The 26,361-nt window shown below is 40.9% G+C and overlaps 3 protein-coding genes across 5 annotated transcripts in view; 1 reads left to right on the top strand and 2 right to left on the bottom strand.

Annotated features, from left to right (window-relative positions):
- The window catches only part of LOC132911009 (bromodomain adjacent to zinc finger domain protein 2B-like), a 230,820-nt gene extending 218,049 nt beyond the window's left edge, over positions 1 to 12,771 (bottom strand). Inside the window, exons 1-2 of one of the 2 annotated variants that reach the window (XM_060967281.1) lie at positions 12,156 to 12,771; positions 5,468 to 6,328 (exon numbers count right to left, since the gene is read on the bottom strand). The gene's annotated coding sequence lies outside the window, so the exon portion shown is untranslated. Of the gene's footprint in view, positions 1 to 5,467; positions 6,329 to 9,921; positions 9,941 to 12,155 lie in introns of those variants that run through there. The other variant, XM_060967280.1, reaches the window with a different exon arrangement.
- The window catches only part of LOC132911030 (LIM and SH3 domain protein Lasp), a 144,328-nt gene that overhangs the window by 57,099 nt on the left and 60,868 nt on the right, over positions 1 to 26,361 (top strand). The window lies entirely within an intron of this gene.
- LOC132910858 (uncharacterized) lies at positions 20,043 to 26,161 on the bottom strand. Of its 2 annotated transcripts, none has more exons than XM_060966954.1 (9): positions 26,002 to 26,161; positions 22,654 to 22,802; positions 22,295 to 22,421; positions 22,099 to 22,192; positions 21,773 to 21,888; positions 21,447 to 21,683; positions 21,161 to 21,366; positions 21,022 to 21,090; positions 20,043 to 20,238 (listed from the first exon to the last, which is right to left on the bottom strand). In XM_060966954.1, the coding sequence occupies exons 2-9, from the start codon at positions 22,679 to 22,681 to the stop codon at positions 20,093 to 20,095; spliced, it is 1,023 nt and encodes a 340-aa protein (XP_060822937.1). In that variant the 5' UTR covers positions 22,682 to 22,802; positions 26,002 to 26,161; the 3' UTR covers positions 20,043 to 20,092. The 2 variants fall into 2 exon arrangements, with proteins under 2 accessions (XP_060822937.1, XP_060822936.1); XM_060966953.1 differs by having other exon boundaries at positions 22,654 to 22,873; positions 26,002 to 26,159.

Here is a 26,361-nt window from a genome sequence, read left to right as displayed (position 1 = left end):
GGAATTACACCCGTCATTAAGCCGGCAATTGGCGAAACGTAAGTGGAAGAGAGACCGCAATAGCACAGCGTAGAAGAGATAACGGCCAGTTAAAATAAAACAATCGATAAGATTGAGAGACGAAGAGGGAGGCGATACAGAAACAGAATAGAGAGGAAGTCGGCGCATCGTTGATCCGGAATACCGAATACATTAATCAATAACAAGAGGGCTGGCCGTTTGTCGAATAAAACGAGAATAGGAAAAGTAGAGCGCGATTTCAATGAAGAAAGGGAGACAGAATATAACGTGGAAATCCTGAATAGGGTAGCATTAGTCGGTCTCGTCGGCGAGTCGTTCAATGCTCGATGTGTCGTAATTAACGTCGGTCCTTGCATTTCTTTGTACTCGTTCGTAACCTCTCTTCTTCGATGTTTATTAACTACGAAACGATCCGCACGAAACCGCTGATACTGATTATGCTTCCATTTTGCGGTTACGCGACCCTTTCCGTTCTTGTTCACAGCGAATATTCAAATCGTTAGAACCGAACACATGCGTGATCCTTGTTTTAACATTTCCTATAAACATCGTTTATTCGATGAATAGGGAACTTTTGAGTCTAACATTTTATAGGGAGAAAATGAAGGTTGCCCGAAAATCTGGAAACTACGCTGTGCTACATATTCTTCGCCTCCCGATATCCGGCTGTCACGGTTAGCGAACAGAGCAAGACAAACGCTCGTTCGTATTCTTCCGTTTTCGAAGGTTGAATACATGACGGGGCCATGGACAGCCGGGATCTCTCGGGAAGGGCCGCAAAAGGCCGGCTTTCGGTTTTTTCATGGCAGCTGCCAGCAAACTAGGATCACCGGGTACACACACTATCTCATGAAAACCTCGACCACGCGTACGTTCGCGCGGTGACCGTGTGCGAGGGACCTCGTGTGTGTACTCGTACACAATAGAGGAACGAGGAATAGTGTGCATGTGTGGACCGTGTGTATATGTGAACGTTCGTGTTGCTGCTCGTGTGCCACGAATCCGTACCACACATATGTATCGAGTTTCAGAAGGCACGTTAGGCGTTACCATCGACTTTCTTATATGGAATCGCGTGCGAGAGACAGGTATACGCGCGTGAGCGCAAGCACGAGCGTATACGCGCCTCTGAAAAACGGCCGTAGGAAATAAAGGCGAGTGTATATGCGCGTTTGTACGTGTCGCGAGAGGAATAATTGCAGCCGCGATAGCCACCGCCACCGCCGCGTAATCTGATGCGTGTATCACTTTTGAGCAACAAACGGACGAGCCCCTTATCGGATTCTTTGTCTCGGTGAAATTAAATCGCTCCAGTTTCGAAGTTCGCCGATAATTACACACCTTGTGCAAATTAAATCGTTTCTTTCAATAGCGTGACCAGAACGAAGATCATATGATAATTAGATAAGCGTGCCGGCGTTATAATCTCCGACCGCTACTGGTTGACGCAGATAGTTTGTTCTATTGTTTCGATAGGGTTAAGATCGGAGGGAACGTCTAATACGTTGAGAACGCCGATTGTATCGATACGGAAACTCGTGAAATAAGGTTTCTTATTATTTAACGAACGAAATGCGTCATCGAGTGGTAGATGCGGCTTGCAAATGTTTTTAATCGTTGCATCGATAAGACGGATCGAAGCACGATCGTGTATGCGTGAGTCGACGCGAAGAAAAGATACATATTCCGTTCGATGGCTGAAAACGCACGCAGACCGTGTGTGCGTTAATTACAAGCACTAACTGCACTTTTACTTCCTGCTCGCTCGTTGCTCGTTATATCGAGGACCGAAAGAACATGTCGCGTTCGGCTGCGAAACGAATTCTCTCCGGCAGGGTGCGTTGTCGCGGCCATTGTAAAAACAATAAACTCGCGGAACGAGTCGAATCGAATCGAACGTTTTACGAGTACATATGTACTTTCTTTCAGCGTTGACGGAGGTATTTACGAGATACGACGAATAAGACGGAACTTCTCTCGTTGGTGTTCTTCTTCGTTTTAATCGTTTTCCCTTGCGCTACAAAGGCGTTACAATAATAAATGTCATAATTACATTTCACGACTATTATCACGGAAAAAAGTAACTAGAACAGGGGAACGAAAAAATGACCAGGCTCGTTTCGCGGAATGAAAATGTAAAAACAATTCGAGTCGCCGCTGCTCCGAGACTTGGTAATTTACCGGATAATTGATTAATTAATCTTAATCAAAATAGATTACTCTTGGCGTAAGGACGTTAACGGTCGTACATTTGAAGTGATTAATTCAACGGGCATTAATAATTCTGGATTCCATTGTTCCTGTTACTCTCTCTATCGGTTTGTCTTCGTTTACCCCACTCCTCCCCCCTTTCCCTACTTATCTTTCTCCCTCTTACGTTCGCTAAACTATGCGTTGCTTCCCTCTACCGATGCAACACCACGTTTCAGCGAACTCACGGATGTGTACGTTTCGGCGTGATTTTAACTCGAATCACATTGCTAATACATCCTCGTTTATTATGGCTTTTGTACGCGCGAACGCGATCTCACAGTAGTCGCCCTATTGTTCCATTGTACCATATAATATCCGTCAGCGATATCTTGAGCCTCCGCGAGCATGCCGAGCGGCAAGGTCAACGTTAAAACACTTAAAACACACAAACAGTTATCGACGATGAATCCACAGGGTGGCTGCAATCGCGCACGGATCGTTAGACATTCGCGACAGAGTGCGATCGTTTATACGTATTGGAATTTAGAAAGAAAGTGGACCAATTAATGGTTGTTCAGCTTGAAATAAAAAGCGAATAACAAGGGGAATAAAATGTTTCAAATTTTCCCATTAGCTGGATTCACTTAATGAAGTAAATTTAATTATCTTCTATCCATCAAATATTCAAATGTTATTTAGTAACATTATAAAATTAGCCTAGATATTTTCTCTAAATGATAGTGCATTTTAACTTCAACTTGAATGTGTAAAGAATAGAGAGCAGAAAAAGTTAGATTTTCTATGTTTTATAAAAAAGAACATTGATCGTTATAACGTTAAAGTATTAAAAATATCAAAGTATTATTTATCTGAAGAGCTATATCTATGGCTTCTACAATTCTTTCTTTCCTTCGTCTATTCTACCTTCGGATCTAACAGATCCTTTCTACTTTTAATTATTTTATTTAGTCATAAAATGAATAAAAATAAAAATAAAAAGAATTACCTAAAACGCACTTATCACGTTTTTTTTCTACGATCTTTATATATAGGGACAGTTTCGATAACGAGGTCAAACATCATTATTCCCCTCTAAAACCATAATTACTACGCTGTCACCTAAGAAACGAGCAAATAAAATTATTTCTCCCTACTATGTAGTTGGAACAAGGGAGATGTTTCGTGACCGAGTCGAAGTGATTCTTAGTTTTTAGACGAGCGAGCGAGCGCACGCGGCAGTCGGTCGGTTCTCGTATCGATCACGCGACAGCTTCGGTGTAAACGCATTTCTCCCCTTTCTGCGCGAGAGGCGACATCTAATGTCATAATGAATCGATAGACATTGTCAACCGTTACGAGAATTCGATTATCACGAACGGTATCGTACAGACAGCGACCATGTCGTTAGCGTCGTTCGCTTTTCCCGTTATCATTCACATCGCTATCGTTTGCCGTCTCCGGAGCGAGGAAAAAAAAATACACGAAAAATTTTCAGCTTCCGAGAATCGACGCTTGGGCGCCAAGCGATTATTCTTCGTTGCGTGAAGTTTGCAGCCGTCAGCGAGTTCTCGTTCTCGTACCGCTTTTAACGCACCGGAAATAAAAACTGCACACGGGGGCGCCTCTCGTTCCCCTTCCCCTCCCTCTCTCTCTCTCTCTCTCTCTCTCTCTCTGTCCCTCTGTCGAAATGGAGGAAAAGAGATTCAGTGGGGGGAGGGGGAAATACGCGCGATGGCCGCGAGCGCACCTCAAAATTCTAAATAAACCAGAGACACCCGGAGACGTAACGAGCAGTAACAACTGTCGCGCGCCGTCGTGAATAACGACGTCGATATAATCGGGGATTTTCGAACGGGCGCTGCGTGTAACGACCAACGTGACTACGGGCCGTAACAAAAATTTCAAGCATTACGCAATAAATATAGAGAAGACATCGTTGCAAACAACGAATTCCGTGCAACGTGCTCTGCGTATATCTCTCCTTTTTATTTTTCTTTTACCGTTTTTATTTTCTTTCATTATTTTTTGTAAAAAGGAACGCAGTTTGTATTCCCGTATCGACACGTAGATACACAAGTATCGTAGGAGTATGCATTTTACTGCATAATGTAATTCGTTTGAACGATAACGTGGAATCGATTAGTCGAAATAAAGGATTTTTTAATAGACACGGGTTCCTTGAACGAGGAGTAGTTTGGCCGCCATGGCCGACGACAATACGTCTCATTAGCATAATGGCGAGAACGAGCGCCGATCGAGTATTACGGTACACAGAGAGAACCAACTCGACTCGATGGTGGTCATTGTCATTTAAAACCATTTCGAGATGAAACGTCTGGCGTTTCAGTGTGTTCTCGCGAAGCGACCTGATTGTTACACAATCCACGAACCGCATGTAATAACAAGAATTATTTAATTAAATCGGTTCTCTTAAAAGGTGGGTCTTCTTCTCTCGTATAAACTGACCAGGGCGTAAAAGATTTTAGTATCGACGGGAATGAAGTATACGCTTGTTTAAAAACGATTATTTCTCTTGTTAAATAACCTGCTATTTCGTTCAGGGTTTTATCGGTGAGGAATTCCGGGTAACAGATTGCACTGTCTAATAGCACGTACTAAAACTGCCTACGGTCACTCGTTGCCGAGAACGACCCTAACGGAGGTAGTCCTCAAGATTAGTAACGGTAAACAGAAAACTTTTGAATCTCTCATGGCCATGTATAACTGCACTACTATTCACTGACGCTACTATATGACTCTTTGTTCTAAGCTTTTACGATTCCGGTTTCCTACGTGAGAATTCATTGGAACGCAACGAACGATTATTCAATTTCCGAAATGTATTAAATTTGTGCCATCTGACGCGCGTTACTACCAACTTACTAACCCCGATAAATAATAATTAGAGTAACAAGATAACGAATATGTCCGAGATTATTACCACACATATATGTATAGAACACAAACACTGTAAACGCTTTCCTAATTTTGATTTTTCGCGTCGTACAAATACAGACTCTTCAATCGAGTTCCCATATACCATATATGTACGTATGTCGATATATTTTCCATGGGAGAGCGTTTATAATTTTAACAGGTTGCTATAAATACAACTTCACACCAATCGCTCTACTTTTACGAGAATCGCCGCTATTACCAAGGGTGGCGTTCAACGACAACCTTGAAGTTGGTTTAGCTTAGGTTTCAAAAAACGAGCAAATAATATATTTGATATTGAAATCGTTTTCTGTACCTTGTCGTCGCCCACAGGAAGTGGCCTCCGCCGCCAGCCGCTTTTCCTCCCTTCCTCCCCTATTCCTTCTCTTCTTTCTCTCCTTCGGTCAGTTTTCCAGCGACACCACTGTTTTCACCCACGCACGAAGCAATAATGACGAGGCCTACGTTCGATCACTGGCAAATCGGACGCATCCTTTCCAGTTTCTTCTCTCCGTCCTTATGAGTTTACCTCTGTCCCACAGTGCCCTTTGTCCTACTCCGTAGGCAGTATATACGTGTATACAAACACGCGCAATCGCTTGCCTCTGCCTCTGTCAATTCTTTCTCCTTCTCCAATGCGTTTCTTTAAAGGCAAAACAATAAGCGCTGTCTCTCTCTCTGTCTCTCTCTTGTTTCACTGATCCGATACACAGAACGATACAACTGTAAATTTCTTTCCTCTCTTTATCTACGTTTCCTCACGGTTACCTTGCGATGCCCTCCCTTCTCCGTGTCCAGTTTCTCTTCCTGTATTCGCTTCCTCTTGATTTCACTCGTTTGCACAGAAATTGAATTTCCACCGGGCCGTAGGTGGAGAGGAAGCGCACGAAGAAGGAAGAACGTTGGCTGTGCGCACAGCTGCGATCACGGAACCTCGTGATCCTGAGGAGGCGACATTTCTACGCGGTACGGGAGCGACACGCGATTTCGTGCAAGCCTCGGAGTCGAGTGAAAGGGAGAGGGGGAAACACGGGGGAGAAAAAGAAAGAAAGCAAGCAAGCAAGAGCCCGGCGTTGTCTATAAGCCGGCGAACGGTGAGTTTTCCTTTCCTTCGGAGCCACTACGAGGCGCCCTTCTCTCTCTTGCCGTCTTCTTGCCTGTAGAGCTCCAACAGCCTCTAAACAATGAATACAATACGCCGTGATGGCTGACGTGCGGACAAAACGCGCGCCGAACAATGTCCCGCGAAAAAACGCGCAAGGGTTCTCTTCGCCGCGACGCCGCGAAGAACAAAAAAAAAAAAAAAGAGAGAGGGAGAAAGGAAAGTAAAAAAAGGAAAATACGAACGAAAATACGAGAGACTAGTCGTTACCTGTGTTCCGGGGACCGGGAAAAATAACGAAGAAACGAGAGAAGAGACGTAAGACGATGCGGGTCATGTTTTTTAACGACAGACGCGCAAATACGCGAATTCACAGAATGTCTACGAACCCGGTAAATATGTACCTTGGGCGTTCCTTGCGAAGCGAACACTCGGGACTCGCATGTTGTTTCTAAGTTCTTAGCCTCGCGATCAAGCGAATTTTACGATTATGTACTGTTGACTTCGCGCCAGAATACGACACACGAGGACGAGACTTCGTAAAACGATCGTGGCGTTCACGGATCTAGCTCTCAAGCCAAAGAAATACGGCACGTTCGCGAGCACGGTACGCAACGCTACGGAAATGGTCGAAGAGTGCACGTTTCCGTGTGTCACACACTGTGTCCCCGCCGTTAAAGCGGATCTAATGACCGGTGCTGCCGCAAATATCGACCGACGATAACACTTGCTCTCACTCTCCGCTTACGGCGAAAACTGACATTCCAAACGAAACTGTCGCCAATTTCGAAACATGGTAAAATGAATAAGTCGAATGCACGCGAGAGATCGAAACAAATAGTCAGGCCTGTCAACTTGAGAATGCTACTGCTGAGCGGCACATGCCCTACCCAATGTTCGATTGCTCGCTATGAAAACACAGCGAATATGTATCATAATAGACGGCGTAATTAACCACTATAGAATATCTTTCCGAACAAACTGGTCAACGAATCCTCGTTATTCCTGTGTCACCGACAAACAGCTCGGTTATATATTTCTCGGACAAACAAGCAGGAGACGCTACCGCCTCTACTACGTCGCTATAGTTTCCACGCTATATACCCTTCGTTTCTAACGCGGAACGATTAAGTAACGAGGCGAGCTTGTACGAGTCTCTCGTTCTCCCCGTGCACGAGAATAAATTCACCCTGCACGCCCCGCGTGAGGATCGATACGCACGATTATTTCGGGAACTCGCCCCGTTCTTGTCGAGTGCGAGAGCGATTTACCGCGTGCGACAAAGAGGGAGTGAGAAAGAGAGAGAGAGAGAAAAAGGACGAGTAACACGGAGAAAAGAAGAGAAAGAGAGGGAGGGTGAACTAGCAGATAGAAAGAAAGGGAGCCGCGTGGAGAAAAAGAGGGGTAAAGAGTCAGGACGAAACCGTAGCGCGTGGAGAGACAGAGAGGCGAACGGAGAGGGACCCTTTTTGCCCCTGGAACGAAGGCTGCAAAAGAGGCTCGGGGAAAGGTCGAACGGGCACGTAACGTCTCGTACAACGTGGCAGCGCGCGAACGTTCAACGTTTTCCAACGTGGCGACGGAGACGACGACGACGACGACTAGAACGACTGTGACTACGACAACGAGAACGATCGATTTTCATCGAAAACGTGGACACAGTCACGACGACGCAACACAGAGTTCGTCCTTCCCGAGTTCGTAAACGAGTTCATTCGACAACCAGCGAATCCCACGATACCGAGTGGCGCGTTGCGTGACTGAGCACGAACGAACGAAGCCCGGTAATAAGCGGCTGAGAATCGTTCGAGGCGTATACGAGTCCTTTTCCACTATAACAAAATACGCTCGACGTAACCTCGATCAATTTACGGGGCGTTCGTAGGTAGATAGAAAATTATGCTCGCTACCTGCGTGTCTCGAGTTCCACCGGCAATATAAGATACCACGTCTCCCTGTTTTTCTGTCTCTGTGTCTCTTTTTATTCTTCTGCGTTTCTTTTTATCGCTAGAATTCCAATGATCGGATGTAGCTACGAGCTCTTAAAGACTGTTCGAGGTAAACGTCGCGTTTTATCATGTTTCTTTTTTCAACAGAACGAAGGAATCGATTTTACAGGACCGAATTCGTGAGGAAAGAATTTTCGTTCGGACGTTATTCCAGGAAATTACGGTACGTTCGTTAATAGCCCGTAAAACGCATTTTGAATAGACTATCGCTAGGCTCGCAATAAAATAAGGTCACCACGCTGCCGAACAATTTGTCGGAAGCAGTAAAAGCGTCGAGTTAACGGCTATGAAAGTTCACTCACTGTAGCATCAACGAAGATCGTTTGGAAATTCTACACGTCGCTTTAGATTTAGGAAATGAACCGACTCTACATGCCACTTACTTTCCTTTCTTTCAAATCACAACTACGATACTCGCGTGAACATAACAGAGGAGTGTTTCGAATAGCCTACGAACTACCAGTTTTTTATTTTATTTTATTTTATTTTGGTTTTTTACAATTTGTCCTTATGGACATTTGCTAAAGTGTTATATCTTATTGGTAAAAAAAAATAAAATAAAAATAAATAGAGCATGTGGGTGGCCACCCCCAGCGGGGTGCCAGCTTCGTTTTTTCTAAATTATATCTTTTATGACGAACTACCAGTGTACATATTTTGCATTGTCAGCTCTTTAAACATGATATTTGTCTAGGAATATCTTCCTATCATGCGCGATCACCTATCAACTGAAATATCGTCAAGTTTCATTTTCTGATGCATTAATATTTGTTAATAAATTTCCTCGGTGAGAAATCAATTTTTATCGACTTTTATCGATGACAAGACTTAATTGAATCAAATTAAAGAAACCATTAAAATCACGCGAAAACACGATTCACCTTATAAATAGGTTTGATTATAACAAACGTGAGTCTATTCGTCGCACTACGAACAAGTTACAAACATCTATTCATTCAGCCGGCGTTTGCCAGTTGACTTAAAGGATTCATAGATTCTTTATTCATGTATGCTAATTGCGCTGCGCGGATTACGCCGGTTAGTCACGAGATTCATCAGCTGGAAGGGTGAGCGCGTCGTTTAATTTGCTGAATCCAACATTTCGCCGTTTTTTCGAACGACCGTTCGTTGTTAACAATTATCGTTCCTGGTCAGATCGAAACTATCGAGGCGGAGAAACGTTTTCGTCTGGCACGATACCATGCTCGGTAACAGCGACTCCTCTTCCGCGATTAGTCACGTTTCGATTTCACAAGACGATCGATCCTTCTACAGAAGATACGCCCCCTTTGTCTTTTCTGCGCTCTTTATCTCGCCCCGGAGACATTTAATATCGTTCGGACATGAAATGCTAAAATTTTACGATCGAGACGATAGCGGGCTTAAACCCCCCAATCGATCGGATAAATCGGAGAAAATCGTCTCTCGATAAAAGTGATAAATAGATTGCGCATTCCATCCAATCTATACGTACATTAATCCTAAATCTATATACGTGTTAGTAATTAGCCAAGTGAGTGTTACTTTTCGATTTGTTAAATGCAATATATTCAAGTATTGTAAGTCGTTTCTTACTTCGTGTATAGTCGAATTTGTTAAAGTGTCCCAGCAAACGTATCTAACAGATGTGTTAATGCTCATAGCGAGAAACGTATATACTCACAGAACATTGAGAAACACAGAGAAAAAAAGTTGACGAGAAACTAACACTAAATTCACTATCCTGCCACTACGTTCGAACATCGACGACAAACTGAGGATGAGCTATACAAAGTCACAGGTAGAAACGGCTGATCGAGCCAATCAGACGTGACACTGTAAAAGAACGGCCTAGGTCATTTCGTCTGCTAGTCTACGAGTCTGAAGGTACCCTCGAATTTGCTTGACCACTAAACCTCTCTAAGTCCATTCTTGCCAACATTCGAATTCCACCTAGCGGTAAATGATTTAACCGAGCTCCCTATGAATTTCTTTTCTTATTTCAACCGGGTAAAAGCATTAAAAGGAAAAAATGCGAGTTTTATCCATGAAAAGAGGAAAAAATTATTCCCTCTTTGTTTCGCGAATCATATTCGGAGGAACGAAGGCGAAGATATTCTGCAGAACGTTACGCTTGAAAAGGTAAGAATCGTTGAAACGAAACACGGAAATAAACCGACACGCGTGAAAAGCCGAACGCGTAGCGGCAGCCGCGATGGGATATAACTGTTTCTCGAATGTTATCGATCTATTTGTCAGCGATGTAAGCTGCATCGAGGTAGTCGAGATTACGCGGCGAAGCGAGCCCGCAATTTTCGCTAGAAAACCAGAGCGTGCCTAGTATGGTCGAATGAGTGACGTATACGTGCTTCCGTTGCGTTATCATTTGACCGATCCCCCACCACTCCCTCCCTCAGCGTGGTTACCTATCATCGATAAAGATACATAGTACATTCAACGATGTACAATTTCTTCGTCGTATTGAGTCAGTCATTGAATTGAAGTTTATTACGAATTTGAAACGTTCTACGAGCATTTGTTCTAATTTTTGTTTAAAATTCTTCGTCGCTTTTATCATGGTGGCACAACGAATTGGTGAAAAAGTATTTATTTAGAATGATTCGTCGCGCAATATATGGAACCGACATTTAAAAATTCGTACGCCAATGTTACGCTGCAGCTCGCATTGGCGTGGAACTTTGGGATGCGAAGCGTGTCCAACGCGAAGGCACACCGATTGATAGATGATGGGAGGCGGGCGTGTTATCAGTTGCTCCCTTAAAGCGACTCTGGAGTCATCAAATTAAACGGTCGAAAAAACTTTTGCCAAGCACGAAGAGTCGGTGCGCATCCTCGGCCTCTACCACTCCAGCCGTACTCGACGTAAGAAGTGCTCTCACGAAGAACTCGCAAAAGAGCGCGCATCTCGTTCTTCGGCGTCGATTTAGGTCGTTAACGGTAAAACGGCGTTTGCGCTCCGCGAAACCAAAGAAGACCCGTTACGACGGCTCTCGATTTTGCTGACGTGCCTCGCGCGATTGCCATGTAATTGCACCTGCACGAAAATTGCGTCACCGTGCTTCTTTAAACGTTCTCCGGTTTCCACGGTTCTAAAGATCCTCCAAGACCTACGTTTTTCTATCAAACCTTTGAGTTTCCATATTTTTTCTTTCATTGGCTCGAGTTTGTAAATCGGTGATGCACGGTATTACAAGGAAAAGAAAAAACACGTACGCGTGTAAAGCATAAGGGTATTAGTAGTATAAGAATTTCGAATGTGTCGAAAGATGACACGTTTGTCACGCAACGCGCGCGTCATCACGTTAATCTTTCTCGATTGCTTGGAAACGTTCGAACGTTTCCATGTTGATCGCCGCTCGAGCGGACAATAAAATCCAAAACAAGACAGAACGTGCACCACATACTTATATATATATACAGAGGCAATGTTATACCGTATAAAGAAAACGAAAGAGGATGTATCATTAATCGACATCCCTCTGAATCTAACTGCGTTATTCTATCTTACCTAAACAAATTCGGTCCTCGTGTGTCGTATTGTATCTAACCATTTATCTTGCTTGCACTTTTCCAATCATACATGAACATCTGATAAACACACATACATATATAGAACGTCGTATAAAGAACGAAAAACACTAATGACTGTATCGCTTCTGACCGTGTCTCACCTATCGATTTACGATCTATCGATTTCTTTAGTTACCGAAGCACAACTGTGTCACAACCTCAAATTTCAAGGATTCAGTGAACTATGACTACTATCGGTTGCACTTTTTGCGAAGAATCGGAACCGAATAAACGCGCGAACTGTTTCACTATACGAATATACACGATTTAACGCGGCCTCTTTTCTTTTTATCGACTTGGCCGATACGCAGCATATTCCTTACCTAACGTATCAAATACTCGGCTCGCGTGTCACGTCGCAGCCTAACGAGCCTGGCTGCACCTCCGATTCGACGAAATATCATTCCACGTCTCCCAGCCACCGGTGAGACGACGAGACCTTCGACGAGCCTCACTTTGTGAGAGGGACGCTCAGGTATAACACGACGACGTTTGCAATTGGACCTCGAAGCCCACGATGAGACTCTCACTCGTTCGAGCCCCGGCACGACACGTCGCGGTGGCGTCCCGAGGAACAAGAAGCCGAGTAACGACGATCACACAAAGGACAATCGATGCTCTCCTCTCTCTGGATTCTCACTGATATCCGTCGCACTGATTTCACACGCTACGAATATGTATATATATATATATGTATGTATGTATATATGTATACATATATATACATATATGTATATATATCACGTCCGGAACACCCGTAATATATGACCGACGAATCTTGCGTTAATCGATGTATTGCGTGTCCGATGTTTTTGTTTTGTTGTATGTACGCGATATGCAACGGTTGTCCACTCCTTCACGTTGTCCGCCCAAACGAGAGCCGTGCTCGCGTCTTTTCACGTCCGTACGTCGCGGGCGCCGATGGCGGAATGAACCGGTGGCGCCGCGAGCGCCGACACAGGCGCCCTCGTGAACTAACTCGCCTCTTCCACCGACACAAACACAACCTCTTACCAATACGATGGATCTACGCTCATCGATGCCAGAAATACGCTGCACGAATACACGGAAAATGAGTAGGATCGTACGACAGCTACACTCCGCCGAATCTATAATGGATATTCGCACCGACGGACCACCTGGCCCGCCTCCCCTCGTTACACCATCTAACGGGTGTCCACTGATTTACACCAATACGTACTATCGTGTAAGTACGTATCATCCGGTACACGCTGCATTTTTCCAGCCACTGTGTAGTATTTGAACGGCAAATCGGTGTGGCTTTTGTTTTCTCGATCGCGTTCGTGTTTGACGACATCGAACAATTTGTAATTCGGCGTTTTCATGATTTTTCTGTCGATCGAATTTGTCGAGTCAAGTTGTTGTGGGGTTGCTAATTAGATTTAACGTAACATGAAAAATCTTAAAAATCCTGCGATAAATTCGAATTGATGACTCATAATAGAAGAATTATAGTCACCCATGCGAAATACAAAAGGAAAAAAATATCGATGTAAGGATTCGAGAAAATTGTCTGATCCTTCTAGTTACTTTCTTATGAGCAACGACACGTAAACGGATTATTACTATAAGCACGGATAACTGTGATAAGGTTGATACAGTTACCTCGTTACCCTTCTGTCGTAATCGTAATAAAACCTTCACTGTTCTCGAACTCTGCTCCCTGTAACTACGTTAATTGGCTTCTGAACAGCGTACACCGGTTCTGCGCGACCCAACGAACTAACGGGTGTCTATTTTTTACTCGCTTCGATTCCTCGACCAACCCCTCTTAACACACACGTGTTCACAAACTCTTCAGTTTGCTTCTCCGATGAAAGCATCATGACATAGAAGAGGCCAATAAAACATTGATATAGCCACACAACGAACGTTTCATAAATTTTATCGATCATTCGTTTTCGATCGATAAAAGGCACGACAAGTTGTAAAAATTGGTCAGTATTTGCACGATGATTGAACCACGCCGACGTAAATAGCATCGGCGAGGACGCGAGACCGAGCCCTTCCATTGGTGGGTTTTTTCAGGACGTTCTTCGATCCACGCAGTGGTTGAAACGCCGCAGCCCAGTCCTTACCAAAATTGAATATCACCAATAGGACAATAATTAAACGATTACTTGTTCCTTACTATGAGAACGTATGTCTCTCGTGTTCGAACTATTTCGAAGATAACGCTACGTTTCATGTACTCTGCTTTCTATTTTTTGCTGTATGATTTTGAAGGATATTAAAAACACATGTTTATCTCCAAAATATAATTCAAATATAAAGAAAATTTTTGTAATACCGGAGTGATTGGCAACGTGGTGAATCATAAAACTGCTTCGCGGTAAAAAATAGGGAATGAGATTTATCGTGGTCTTCTCCGAACCTTCATTTAGTCATCTTTTATGATAATCTTAATTTAAAATGTTTGAAGGTGTTATAAAAATCTTTACCAATTTTTCGGAGACTTATTATTCACAGAAATACGTATCGCTCAAATAGACTACAGATAACAACGGTTTATTACTACGGTATAATTGAAGTTTACAAACTACGAGGAAAATGAATTGATTCATCGCTTACATGGCAAATCTCCTGAATATAACAATCGTTTCCCTTACAAATAAGTTATATTACATTTATATTTACAAATACTAAGATTGTCCAATTGAAATTAATTTGTATTTATTAACCTAATTAAAAGATTTGGATTAAGAAATGACATGGTCAATAGATTCAGAGTAAGTACGTTTCCATAATAAACGTTAAACCAACGTACAATGATCGAACGGCTAGCATCCTACACGCGTTATTCCATCGTCATAGTGTTCCATGTGATTATGCATTTCCACGTCAGCTATCGCAATATGCAATTAGCTGCATCGAGTAATAATGCATTTCCTTATTTACATCTAGTTAATATAGCGTAGGGGGTAGAGTCTGAGGAAAAGAGCTGACAAGCGTGCAACGAATTCAACTGTTACATCTCTACCTTCCGATGTAATCTTGGAAATAGAGGGACTTTGAGGAAACTCATTACAACTGCTCGCACTTTGTCATCGCCTTCATCGTGCTCCTTCGTCGACACCGTTGCGCCGACTCGAAAGCATTGGCGGACGTTCATTTCTTATCCGAAGAAAGAGAAAAGCGAGCCCCTCGGTTTCATTCGAGATACCAACCCGCGTTCCCAATATCCGCTAAAACAGAAAACTGATTCGAGACACACGTGTACACGCCGATAGAGAACGCTGTGATTCTAAAGTAGCCGAGAATTTGTCCGCGGTATTAATAGCGTTTGCAACTATTCGTATTATTTTGGTTGCGTAATAGCGTATGCTAATATATACGTTACGAGACATTTCATACCGTTGTTAAACATAATCGACACGCGTTTAAAACGAACTACTAGTCGATCAGGTAATTGTAATTGCTTGTCAATTTGCATTCGATTACGCAATACATAGGATATATGAAGATCATAGGAAAAGAATACGATAAGTCACATTTCCTACTTTTCACGGTTTTAACATTCAGTACATTGTCAATCAGTTCCATGTTAAATTTACAAGTTCATGTTAATCATAAAAATCACCAAAAAGGTATTTATCTCGTTTCCTCCTGTAATCTTCGTACGTATACGATTTGTCGCGTCGATAGAAATAAGATCGGACAAATCAGAAGAACCAAGACGAACAAAAGATAGAGAAAGATAGAGAGCTCGTAGTAGCAGCCTTAGTAAGAGGAAAGTCCCCTCGCCTATTTTTTTCTCCCCATGGTGGCCGCGGATGCTCGCATTTCGCCATCGTGTTCAGGTTCGTCGTTGCGCCGGCTCGAAAGTATCGGAGGACAGTCGTTTCTCATCCAGAGAAAGAGAGGAGTCGTTGGTTCGGTCGCGTACCTCGCGAACCACGACGCGTAAAGAAAGAAGAAAAGGAAAAGGGAGAGAGAGAGAGAAAGAGCGATGGAGAGGGAGAGAGTAAGTAAAAGACACGTTGCGAGGGAGAAAGGGAGAAGAGACGGTTTCCTCGATGCTGTAAGACGATGGAAGGGATACCAGGCGCGCGGAAGGGACGGGAGGGAGGGGGTAGCGAGCCAGAGAACGCGAGGAAGGGGTGTGCGATGGTAAAGGGGGTGGCGGAAGGGGGAGTGAACAGGGAACGAGAAAGGAAGGGAAAAAAGGCACGTCGTCCGAGTGGATGCGATACGCGCTGGAGATCGTACGCAATGCCTCTGGCTATCTAGCTTAACTCGTGAAAGCCTAACGAACGTTCTCCTCTTACCGACTACGTGAATTTCTGTCGTGCGCGCGGCGATCGCCTTCTCCGCGGCCAGACACCTGCGCGAGATAATGTCTCGTAATAGCTTCTGCACGAACCTCGGCGACCAGCCGACCCGTAATCTTTGGTAGTTTTCACACAGCCACGGTATAAGATCGAAAATCGTACCGGAAGAATGGAATCTCTGTGATTTATATACGCGCGAGAACGTATATACGCTCGTTCCGAGTATTTTTCTATGAGTACATATATGTATGTATGTACATAGGTGCATGTTTACAGGGGAAACTTACCCGGTTCGCGGGGCTCGTAAATACGAGATTTGTAGTCAAGCGGAAAGTAAATATTTTGGAGAATAAGTAGGCATCAAGATTTGATAACCTTCAAACAGATGCGTGTATATAGATATATAATAGATATGCGTGTGTATAGTTACAATGTTCGAACTATTTGTAAACACGTAGTAAAATTTCATAAATGATTAACGAAGATTGATTTCTTTGAAAGCGACGTGAATATATTTATTGCAACCTTGACACAGTTTCCGGGATCGTCTCTTCCTAGTTTCGAGAGAATCTCATACTTCGGAATTCATCTTCGAATCGTGAAACAAGACAGTTTTATCGCTAATGCGCTCTGCACCTTGAAACATATGTTCTACGGAATTCTCCCGTATCGCGGCTATATATCGATGCCGGGTAACATTGTAATACGATACATGATGATATTTCATCTACTTTGCGGAGAGCGTGTATATGTACTATGTATTGCATACGTATGAAACTCGGTGGAATACATGGAACGAAGCAAGTGTAGAAAGACACATCACATGGAATCTACGTTGATCATTCGACTCGTGGGGCCGCGTTAAAACACCGAACTACTCACAATTTCCACTTCTTCGTTTTCATAGATATCTATCTACGAGTCAATCCATTTCTTAATGTGGGAAGTTCGCAAAAGATAATCGCACGAATCGAAACTTGTGAGTGATATGTGATTGTGTCCGAAGAAAGCATGCTCGTGACAAAAATCTATTTTTCAGAAAAGCGTACTTAAAGCTTGATAAACTGTTTCTTTCGTATTCGGGTTTACATAGAAACCAAATGTATGGAAGATGATTGTTCTATAAGCTTCTCAAGAGGCAAACTAATCGATTCCATTTTTTATTCATTACCCAATTTCGATATATATATATGTAAGTATACAATTAAAGACTAATGGTGTCATATAATATTATACACAAGTTTAACTACTCCCTGCAAAATTCAAGATCGAATTTTAAGGTGTCGAATCTTGGGTGATTCGAATAACTCTAATAGCGAGTTCTGAAAAGAAGAGGGAGAAATAACGCACGCGTTGACGATAGTGGTAGCCAGGGCGGCTGGCAATTTACAACGGCGCAAACAATTCGGAGCCACGTTGCCGTTGCTGCGTATGGATCGAGCTTTAGAGGCGGACGGTCTCGCGGATCTCTTTGTGCAACACGAGGGCCGCAGGGCCATCTTCTTTCTCCTCTCTGGACGGCCTCTGATACCTATTCCCCTCCTTCTTTCCTGCTTTCACATCTTCCTTCTTCTTCAACAGCAGCAACGGCGGCAGCAGCGTCTCCTCTGACGCCGCTCCTCTGTCCTCGCGACGAGTCATCTCGTTTAGGTCGTGCAAGCCGAGCAAAAGGGGGAATGAGTAGGACTCGATGGCGCGCGGAGACGCCGGGCGTTCGAGGAGCGGGAAGGAAGGGGCTCGCTAGCTGTGGCGTTGGTGCGAGGGGCGGGAAGGGCCGGTGTGCCAAGGAACGAGGAGAGGAACCGAGAAGAGAGGCGACAGGGTCGAGGGAGAGTAGCTACGGGACAGAAGGATATATGGCTGTGTATTATGTACTCGGGACCCGTGTTATATACGCCTCCGTTCCTCCGTGTATACGTAAGCGAGCAGGTGTGCGTTTCCTTGTTTGTGTGTGTGTTGCTGTGATTCAGTGTGTTAGTCGAACTGAACGCGCGCGCACGCGAGCGATCGTGTCCTGGCACGGTGCACGAAGGTGTGTGCGAGCAGAGACTTACTTCTCACGCGAGTCTCTCTAACCAGCTCGCATCGAAGATGCGGCGAACATGGAATCACGCGACTCGCGTAAAAAATGATCCTGCGATCCTGAAGGGGAGGGTGAAGGCAGAGGATGGCGTTGCGCGGCGAGAGATGGGATAATGGCACACCGAATGGATGAACGCGCGCAAGAGTGGAGATTCGAGCGGTGTTTGTGGGTGGAGTAGAGCGGAGAACAGTGCCAGACAAATTGCAACTGATAATTATCGCCAGTGCCGGACAGGGATATCGGGGTATGCTCGCCGCCAGATAGAATGACCAATTTTTGACAGTTACAGACAGAGAATGGCATGGAGGAAATAGCTGGAAAGTGGTTGATTCGATTGAATGACCGATTGATGTGTTTCTGAAGTAAAAGGCTATCGGACGATTTATTAAATGCGGTTAATAATCGAGATATAGGAAATGGTAAATAAGTTGTTAATGCACGATCATTAGGATTTTCATCCCACGATATTCCTTCAGATGATTCTTCACCACAATAGATTTATCGATATGCACACTGGTAAAGGTATGTTATATATTTCCGAAAAAGTATGTCTTTCTTTTTCTGTTTGTTACAATGAAAGCTGTCTGTGTTTTTTGAGACGGTCAATCATTAGTTAAACGACAAGTCTACGTATTATCTACAGATTATGTTTAATTCATTCTGGCTTAATGAATTATGATTATGTATAATTTCTAATCAACCATTTATTACCATTTAAATATTTAGTTAACGTTATGTGACACACAACGAACTCTGGCGATCAGTATTATTATCATAACTCATTTCACTGTCGGTCGCAAATCTAGTGGTATCGACTATAGATAATACAAATCTGTAAACTACTTGATGATTAAGCAATTTAAATATGTACATCGATGAGGATAGGTTTAAACAACGCAGAGGATAAATGTGCATGTAATTCTTTTTCGTGTCACATTATTTCGAGAGTTAGATGATCTTTTATCATTTTCCTGTCACATGCGACATTACCGATACAGTATACAACATAGAATAAAGTTGCTACCGTAGATAAATACATGTATTTTATGTAAATATATATGTTTGTATTTACAATATTAGTCGTTTCTGAACGAACTCGTTTCAGAAGTAAAATTATTATAGACATTTAAATCGTACTTCATTCAAAATTTCAATAAATAGGCAATTTTAATCTGGTAGATCAATAATAATTTTTATAATTATTGAATTTATCAAATATACCATCATTTAAAACATGTTTTGATTTTATCATTTAATATCAATAATATTGTATATTAATATATAGTATATCTAAAAACAATGTAAGGAGTGATCCTTATATAAATTTAATACACACTCCGCGATCGTGCTGTCAGCGAGTGTCCACAGAAAAATCACACAGAAATTTGTATAACCATTATGTACACGTGCTATTATTTATTAATTATTTATGGAGCCAAAGGATTAGGGGGAACATTAATACTCCCTATTCGAAAATTCCATGAGGCGGATTTCGATATGCCATTATGAATTTTAATAAGTAAGCAGGTATAACGTTAAATTTACGATCTATTCTATAATCTATTTCTTACAAAACGTCGTGCATATTACGTCTTCAAATATAACTTTCTTCTTATGTGAGATAAACTGCTACTCATGTATCGTTCGATTTGAGGTTTTCCGTGTACTTAGCTACTTAGGCTAATCTACTTGCATTATGTAAGGAGGTTTGCTCGTACACAGGGATATTTCGACTAATTTTTTATTGTCAATAATTAAAAAACAAAGCTAAAAATGCAATTTGTTTATTTTCAATCTTCATCCTATTTTAGCTTTACAAATGAACCATTACATGCTTTTACATCTGCTGCTAAATATCTGGTATATTATAATAATTACAATAATATTAATTTTTTGAATATATACAAAGTTTTGCATTCTTTTTCCCAAATGCTAATATTGGTAGCAGTGGATAATATTCTAGTACCCAGTAAGACAATACTAGTATTAAATTGAATATTTGTCGTATTACCCAACCAATGAACGGCACATCTGTAAAACAAATTTATTAAAAAAGTATCGAATAGGAATGTATGAAATCTTTTATTTTAGGTAATTATAAGCCACGTAATAGTCCTGTCGCGTAGGCACAACGGCGGTACGCTTTTCGGAAAACGTTATCTGGAGTTGTTGCTTATATTATAACAACAACTTATATTATAGCTTATATTAACTTATATTATATATTATATATTGGGATGCATAAAGATATTGAGTTAAGCGTGATTAGTTCTTCTTTAGTTTCGATCGAGAAAAGTGCATCTTTGAAATCAGCTATCACAGTATTCATTTTCAGCATTTGATGGCTTTCTATTTTTAGGAAAGAGATCGCGGAACAAATAAAGAAAAGAATTTGTGATATTTATGGTGATAATGCCATTAACAAACGTATTACTTAAAGACGAATTAGAAAATATAATGATAGAGGCTGCAACTTGGAAACAGGCCGATAACAATTAGTGTGAATAAAATAGCAAGTTTAATTGGACAAAATCTAAGACGTTCAACAAGAGAGATTACCAATATATTACACATTTTACACAAATCGGTTGCATTGCATTTAAAAAGAACTTGGTACGATGGACAAATGCGATGTTTAGGTTCCGCACGAACTACTGAGAAAGTACATGTATTTAAGAATTTAAAGAATCGCGACAGGACATATTACGCAACTTAATATTAAGCTTTTAAGGATTTAAGTATTTTATGCTATTATTATCTTATAATTTCTACATACTTTTTAATTCCTTTTTCTAACAAAAAGCAATTACTTACTACATGAATATAATATCAATTCACGGGTCTTTTGGTTCAAATAAGAGTACCACCCAATGGGCTTTATATCTAAAAAAGAAAATTAGCTCAGTATCGCCTTTCTAATAAAAGTAAATAAAATATATTTAAATATACCAACATTTTACTCCCGCTAGATTGTATGCGAGAGAAAGAAAAGCGTCCTCGTTTACTGACAAATCGACGTACCAAAGTCCATGCGTTATATTTGTCATCATTTGTAAAAATTCCGGACGCGGGTTTTCTAAATAATTTGCCAATAGTTCATTTTGAATTCTTGTACATAGTTCTACCGTTTCCTCCACCGTTCTTCTACAAATATTTATCCTAAAAAGATCGCAACAATTAGAGCCATTTCTTATCATGGAATTTCCAGTTTTCATTTGTATATTATATAAACCTATTACCTGTCGTCTACACCTAATAGGTGACCCGTCACTTGCCAAAAATGATTAAAACCTATCTTCTGTTCCTCAGTAGCGTACGCCAGTCCAATTTTCTCGGGACACACAAAGACGTATCCTAAGAAACCGAATTGCGTGATCGCCATGTCCTTTTGGTATATCCCATTGAGATTCTGCTGAACACGCTTTTTACTGACTCTCACGTGTCTTTGTCGAATTGTGTTCAGCGCACTGAACCATCTTCAACATAAGTGTTTCAAACAAATTTAATATCACAAGTTCCATCGGATAGTTTTATACGATATCTAATGGGATTTTTTGCAACTCACTTCGAATTTGGGTCAAGCATATCCGAGTGAAAGAGTGCGTACATGAGTAGCAGCGTTTGGGCGAATCGCTTGTAAGACAAGTTGAGTGTGGCATTTTTCTTGGTGAAAAGGAGAACCTTCAAAGCAAGAAACATTTCCTTACTTGGGCAGCACAGAAGTTATCATTTTTATTTTGGTTTAATTCCCTTGATTGATTATGCGAATTTTGAAAATAATATGCAAGAATATTTTGAAATTTAACAATGCAGAAATCCAAAGAATGGAATTAATGGGTGCAAACTAATTGATTTTCCAACTGAATTAAAACGCGTTAGTATGTAAATTACCTCCAGTATATCTGGAACGGCTAATATTATTGTGAGGCCTGATGCAAGTGCAGCTCCAAATCCTAGTAAATTTCCCTTATAATATTCCTGGCCTCTAAAAATTATAATTTTCATCAATTACTTATGTGTTTTCTTTGCTTGTCACAATCTTACACTTCGAGGGACATTTTATTATTTATTTTAATATTCTACTCACATTTTGAATAACCTTTCATCGAACCACTCAGGTAGATCATCCGGTGTCACTTTTCCTAAGTCATGATCAATAATTTCCCTATCATGCAAGATCAGTTGAAAATGCTCGTCCACTGTTGCCGGTTGAGCTAACAAAAGTTACAATCATTTAGTAATTATGAGTTCCTAAAATAGCAGATAAAATTTGTTATCTCAACTCAATCTCTGGTATCTTGACAAGATTATTTTTAAAAAAGACCTCAATACGTATCAATAAGATTAGTCCACCTGCGTTATGTTGATATGAAAAGAATGTATTACTTATATAATTAAAAAAAAAAAGAAGAAACAAATATACAGAATATTTAAATAAATATTTACCGTCGTTGATGTGTTTCTTAGTCTCCATTGTTCTTCGTTAAATAAAACGTTGTTTGTGAAATACTGTCAGAATTAAAGATTTCGCATTGAAAATTACAGCGTTCAGCACGGCACTGTTCTCACTGTATTTTAACGCTTCGTCACAGGTCCTATTTTATTTAAATCCACAATATACAAGGTGTCCCAGATCATTTCAACAAGACGATATCAGCATATTTTACTACGAGTGAAAATAATAATAATAATTATGTAAACGTAGGTTCAAGAGCTTAGTTAAAAAATTACAACATATGAAATAACAACAAATAATATTTAACTTCGTTAGCTCCATTTCCTAGTATCGACCATTTTTATTAATACAAGATCGACTTCTATGAAAAATTGAATGTGTTACATTGTGAATATTTTCTTGCTTTTCTTTCATTTCTATAAATTCATCAAAAATTCTTTGCTTTAATTCTACCTGCATTAAGTTTTATTTGGTAAACCTTGTCTTTAGAATTTATCTTTTTTCTTTTGCTATTCCCCATAAGTAAAAACCAAGTCCGATGTGTGGGGATTTTTAAAGTGACGTAAATGGTTCTCCTTGCTCTACCTATTTGTGAGAATGATTCTCGTTTAACCATTGCCGTATTCCCACAACGTAATGTGCCGCACAATTATCTAATTGTATCCATAAATTTAAATCGAAAAAATAGTGGCATATTTCCTGCCAATTTTGGATCAAATTCATCTTGCAAAAGATTCAGAAAAGTATGTGCAGTTAACCGCTGTTGTAGAAAGTAAAGTCCAAGAAATATTTTATTATTACTCATTCCTTCCAACATATTAAATTTGAATTAGCGTTGATTAGCTCTTTTTCGAACAGAGTGTGGTTTCGTGTCTCCATTGACGTTTATTGCGTGTATTAAAAATTTAGCTGTTTTCATAATCAATAACACGCTGACTGCCACGACACACGCATTCGGGCGCAGCAAAGTTTCTGGGAGGGCTGCGTCACCCGTATACGGGCGACTGAAAAGTTTCTGGGAGGGCCGCGTCACCCGTATACGGGCGATAGAAAAGTTTCTGGGAGGGCCGCGTCACCCGTATTCGGGCGACGGAAAAGTTTCTGGGAGGGGCGTGTCACCCATATTCGGGCGACAGCAAAGTTTCTGGTAGGGCCGCGTCACCCATATTCGGGTGACGCTTATTTGACTACTCGCGAAGAAATTTCGTAGAAATTTGAAAAGATGTTCCAGAGGAAATAATAAAACTATTGAATTGTTATAAAAATAATACGAAAATGGTTTATTAAAAAAATTATTTAGAATGCAAAACTTTAAAGAAAACAGCAACTTATTGTTCAAATTGTCCCGACCAACCTCAGCTATGTATAGAATGCTTTAGAGTTTTACATTTTAAATAATTTTTTTAATAAACCATTTTCGTATTACTTTTCGAAATTCTTTTGTGTCTTTGTTCGGTTCATTCGACGTCTTTTATTTGCGTAATATAGTTTACACGCGCGTCTAATGTTTGTTCCGGAATCATTTTTCCGAACGGCGATATTATGCCGACTCCGTCGAATACAAGGATTTTTTGTATTTTCGAACAACCCTAATTTTGCAGCTAATAACTCTCTAAATATTCCAATATTTATATCCTTCCTTGTTACAATTTTGTAAACCGTCAAAGCGTTTTCAACAGAAATTCCCAGAAGGAGTTGGACGCCGAGTTTTCTGTACCATTTGATTCCTTTTCTAACTTTCGTGGCATAAGAAACCATGTGGTCGGAATAATCTATACCACACTTTCCTTCGTTATATTCGACAACAGCTAATGGTTTTAATATTGCGAATAAACGAAACGAGAGATCATTCTTGAGACCACCACTTGAGTCACTCTCATTACTAAAATATCGATGGGAGTATCTAACAGAGAACGCTTGGTACTGTGGCAAAAAATACACGTGGCAGTCAATGTCATTGGCAAAAGTTTGTGTTACGTAATGCAATTATACGCATGTATTACCATCCCAAACTCAAAATTCTTGGATTTGGAATTTCATCAGGCTGTTATTTTTTGAACTCTCTTAGATGTTATATATGTTACTCTTTTATTGGAAAGTCTTCGCCGATATTCCCGTACAGCATTTACATTTGTGAAACCGTAAATAAAATAAATATTAGCATATTTTCTATTGGAAAACTCTCGTAGCATTTTGATACGAGATCATGCAACTTAGTAACTGTCAATACTGTTTGTGTCAATACTAGTCATATTATCACAACTTGAATTTATAAACATGACTTGAGTAAATAGGTTAGAAAAAGCCATCGATGTATTCATATTTAAACGAAAATCGATCAGCTACCTTGGTTCCAACCTTTTTACTAAAGCGATTTTTCATTCTTATTTTTATTCGTAGAATATGCCAATATCATTCTCCTAAAAAGACTAGGACACCGCACAAAAAAGATCACTTTTCTCTTATTCGACGCTGTATTGCGCACGTACTTTTGTCGTACTCCATCGTCCGTGTCGTTAAATCAACATAACAATTCTTATCCCGTACTTTATAAACCGGTCATTGCCATTGCGTACGGCTTAGTTTTATCGATGTAATACTACTGAAGTACAGCGCGATGTTGAATTAATGCTTCTATCGACGGAACTGATTTCATAATCGCGTTGTAGATTTATCAAAAAATGTACTTTCTAAATAATTTGTGATTGATAACTCTCAAAAACTATCATCTATATTACACCTGTATCGCCAAAATCATCTAATATTTCGAACATACTTGCGAAAATATTTGTATCCGTTTTTTGGAATTAGCGGTATGAACACTGGAATGACACACGACTGTGGTAATTACATTGATAAAATTGGAAACTTGAAACCAGTCTGGAAATGTAGCCTTATAGGTTAAAATGATATTCACGAATACTTGCGAATGCGAATGATTACACGTTACGAAACAAGTTTTGCAAACGCGATATACGATGGAACGTTGCGAATAATTAACGGCCTACTCTCCCGTGATCACATATTGATGCTGCTTACAAATGAAAAACCCCCGCGTAACTGTTCACTGACGAACGACACTTCACTCTACGTAATAGTACGAATAATTGGAGACGTTGACGAGTCGGGTATGGTTGGGAAGGCGGTCAACTGATCGTTAAGAGTAATGGAACGATTGTATCTCCAGGAATGTTCGAAGATTTTGACGAATCAGGATATACAGGTGGAGCTGCTATCTTTTCAAATGCTCCACTTCCAGTGGGCATGCTACCGTAAAAGTCAGACTATATGAAACTCTTTTCTTGAAAGGTTAAGAGAATTAACTATTTATAACTTACTCTGCTGGAGAAGATATTATTAATTCGAAATCACAAACAAGATTATACTAATTGTTTCTAATAAAGAGACTTTCTCTTTCTCTCTCTCTCTCTCGAGTATCTAATAATTTCCTACTCGATGTTTGCGGTTGAACGACACAAACGAAACTGTGGATATCATGCGGAACTGCAATACAATAAGGTCCGAAGCGAAGATTCTGAAATACGGACGCTGATTGGTTTTCACCCAACGCAAGAAAATGACCAATCAGCAGATTCGCTCACGTAGCGTCATTTACTGCCATTCTATGCGTTTGAAATGTGAAGAATTTTTAGCGACGTTTATTAGATAAGTCACAGAACTTCGCTAGATGACGCTCG

This window comes from Bombus pascuorum, chromosome 9 (assembly GCF_905332965.1).
Source record: "Bombus pascuorum chromosome 9, iyBomPasc1.1, whole genome shotgun sequence".
In the NCBI taxonomy this organism is placed as follows: domain Eukaryota; kingdom Metazoa; phylum Arthropoda; class Insecta; order Hymenoptera; family Apidae; genus Bombus; species Bombus pascuorum.
Note: the sequence above shows the minus strand (reverse complement) of the source record. Positions and strands in the feature narration are given on the sequence as shown.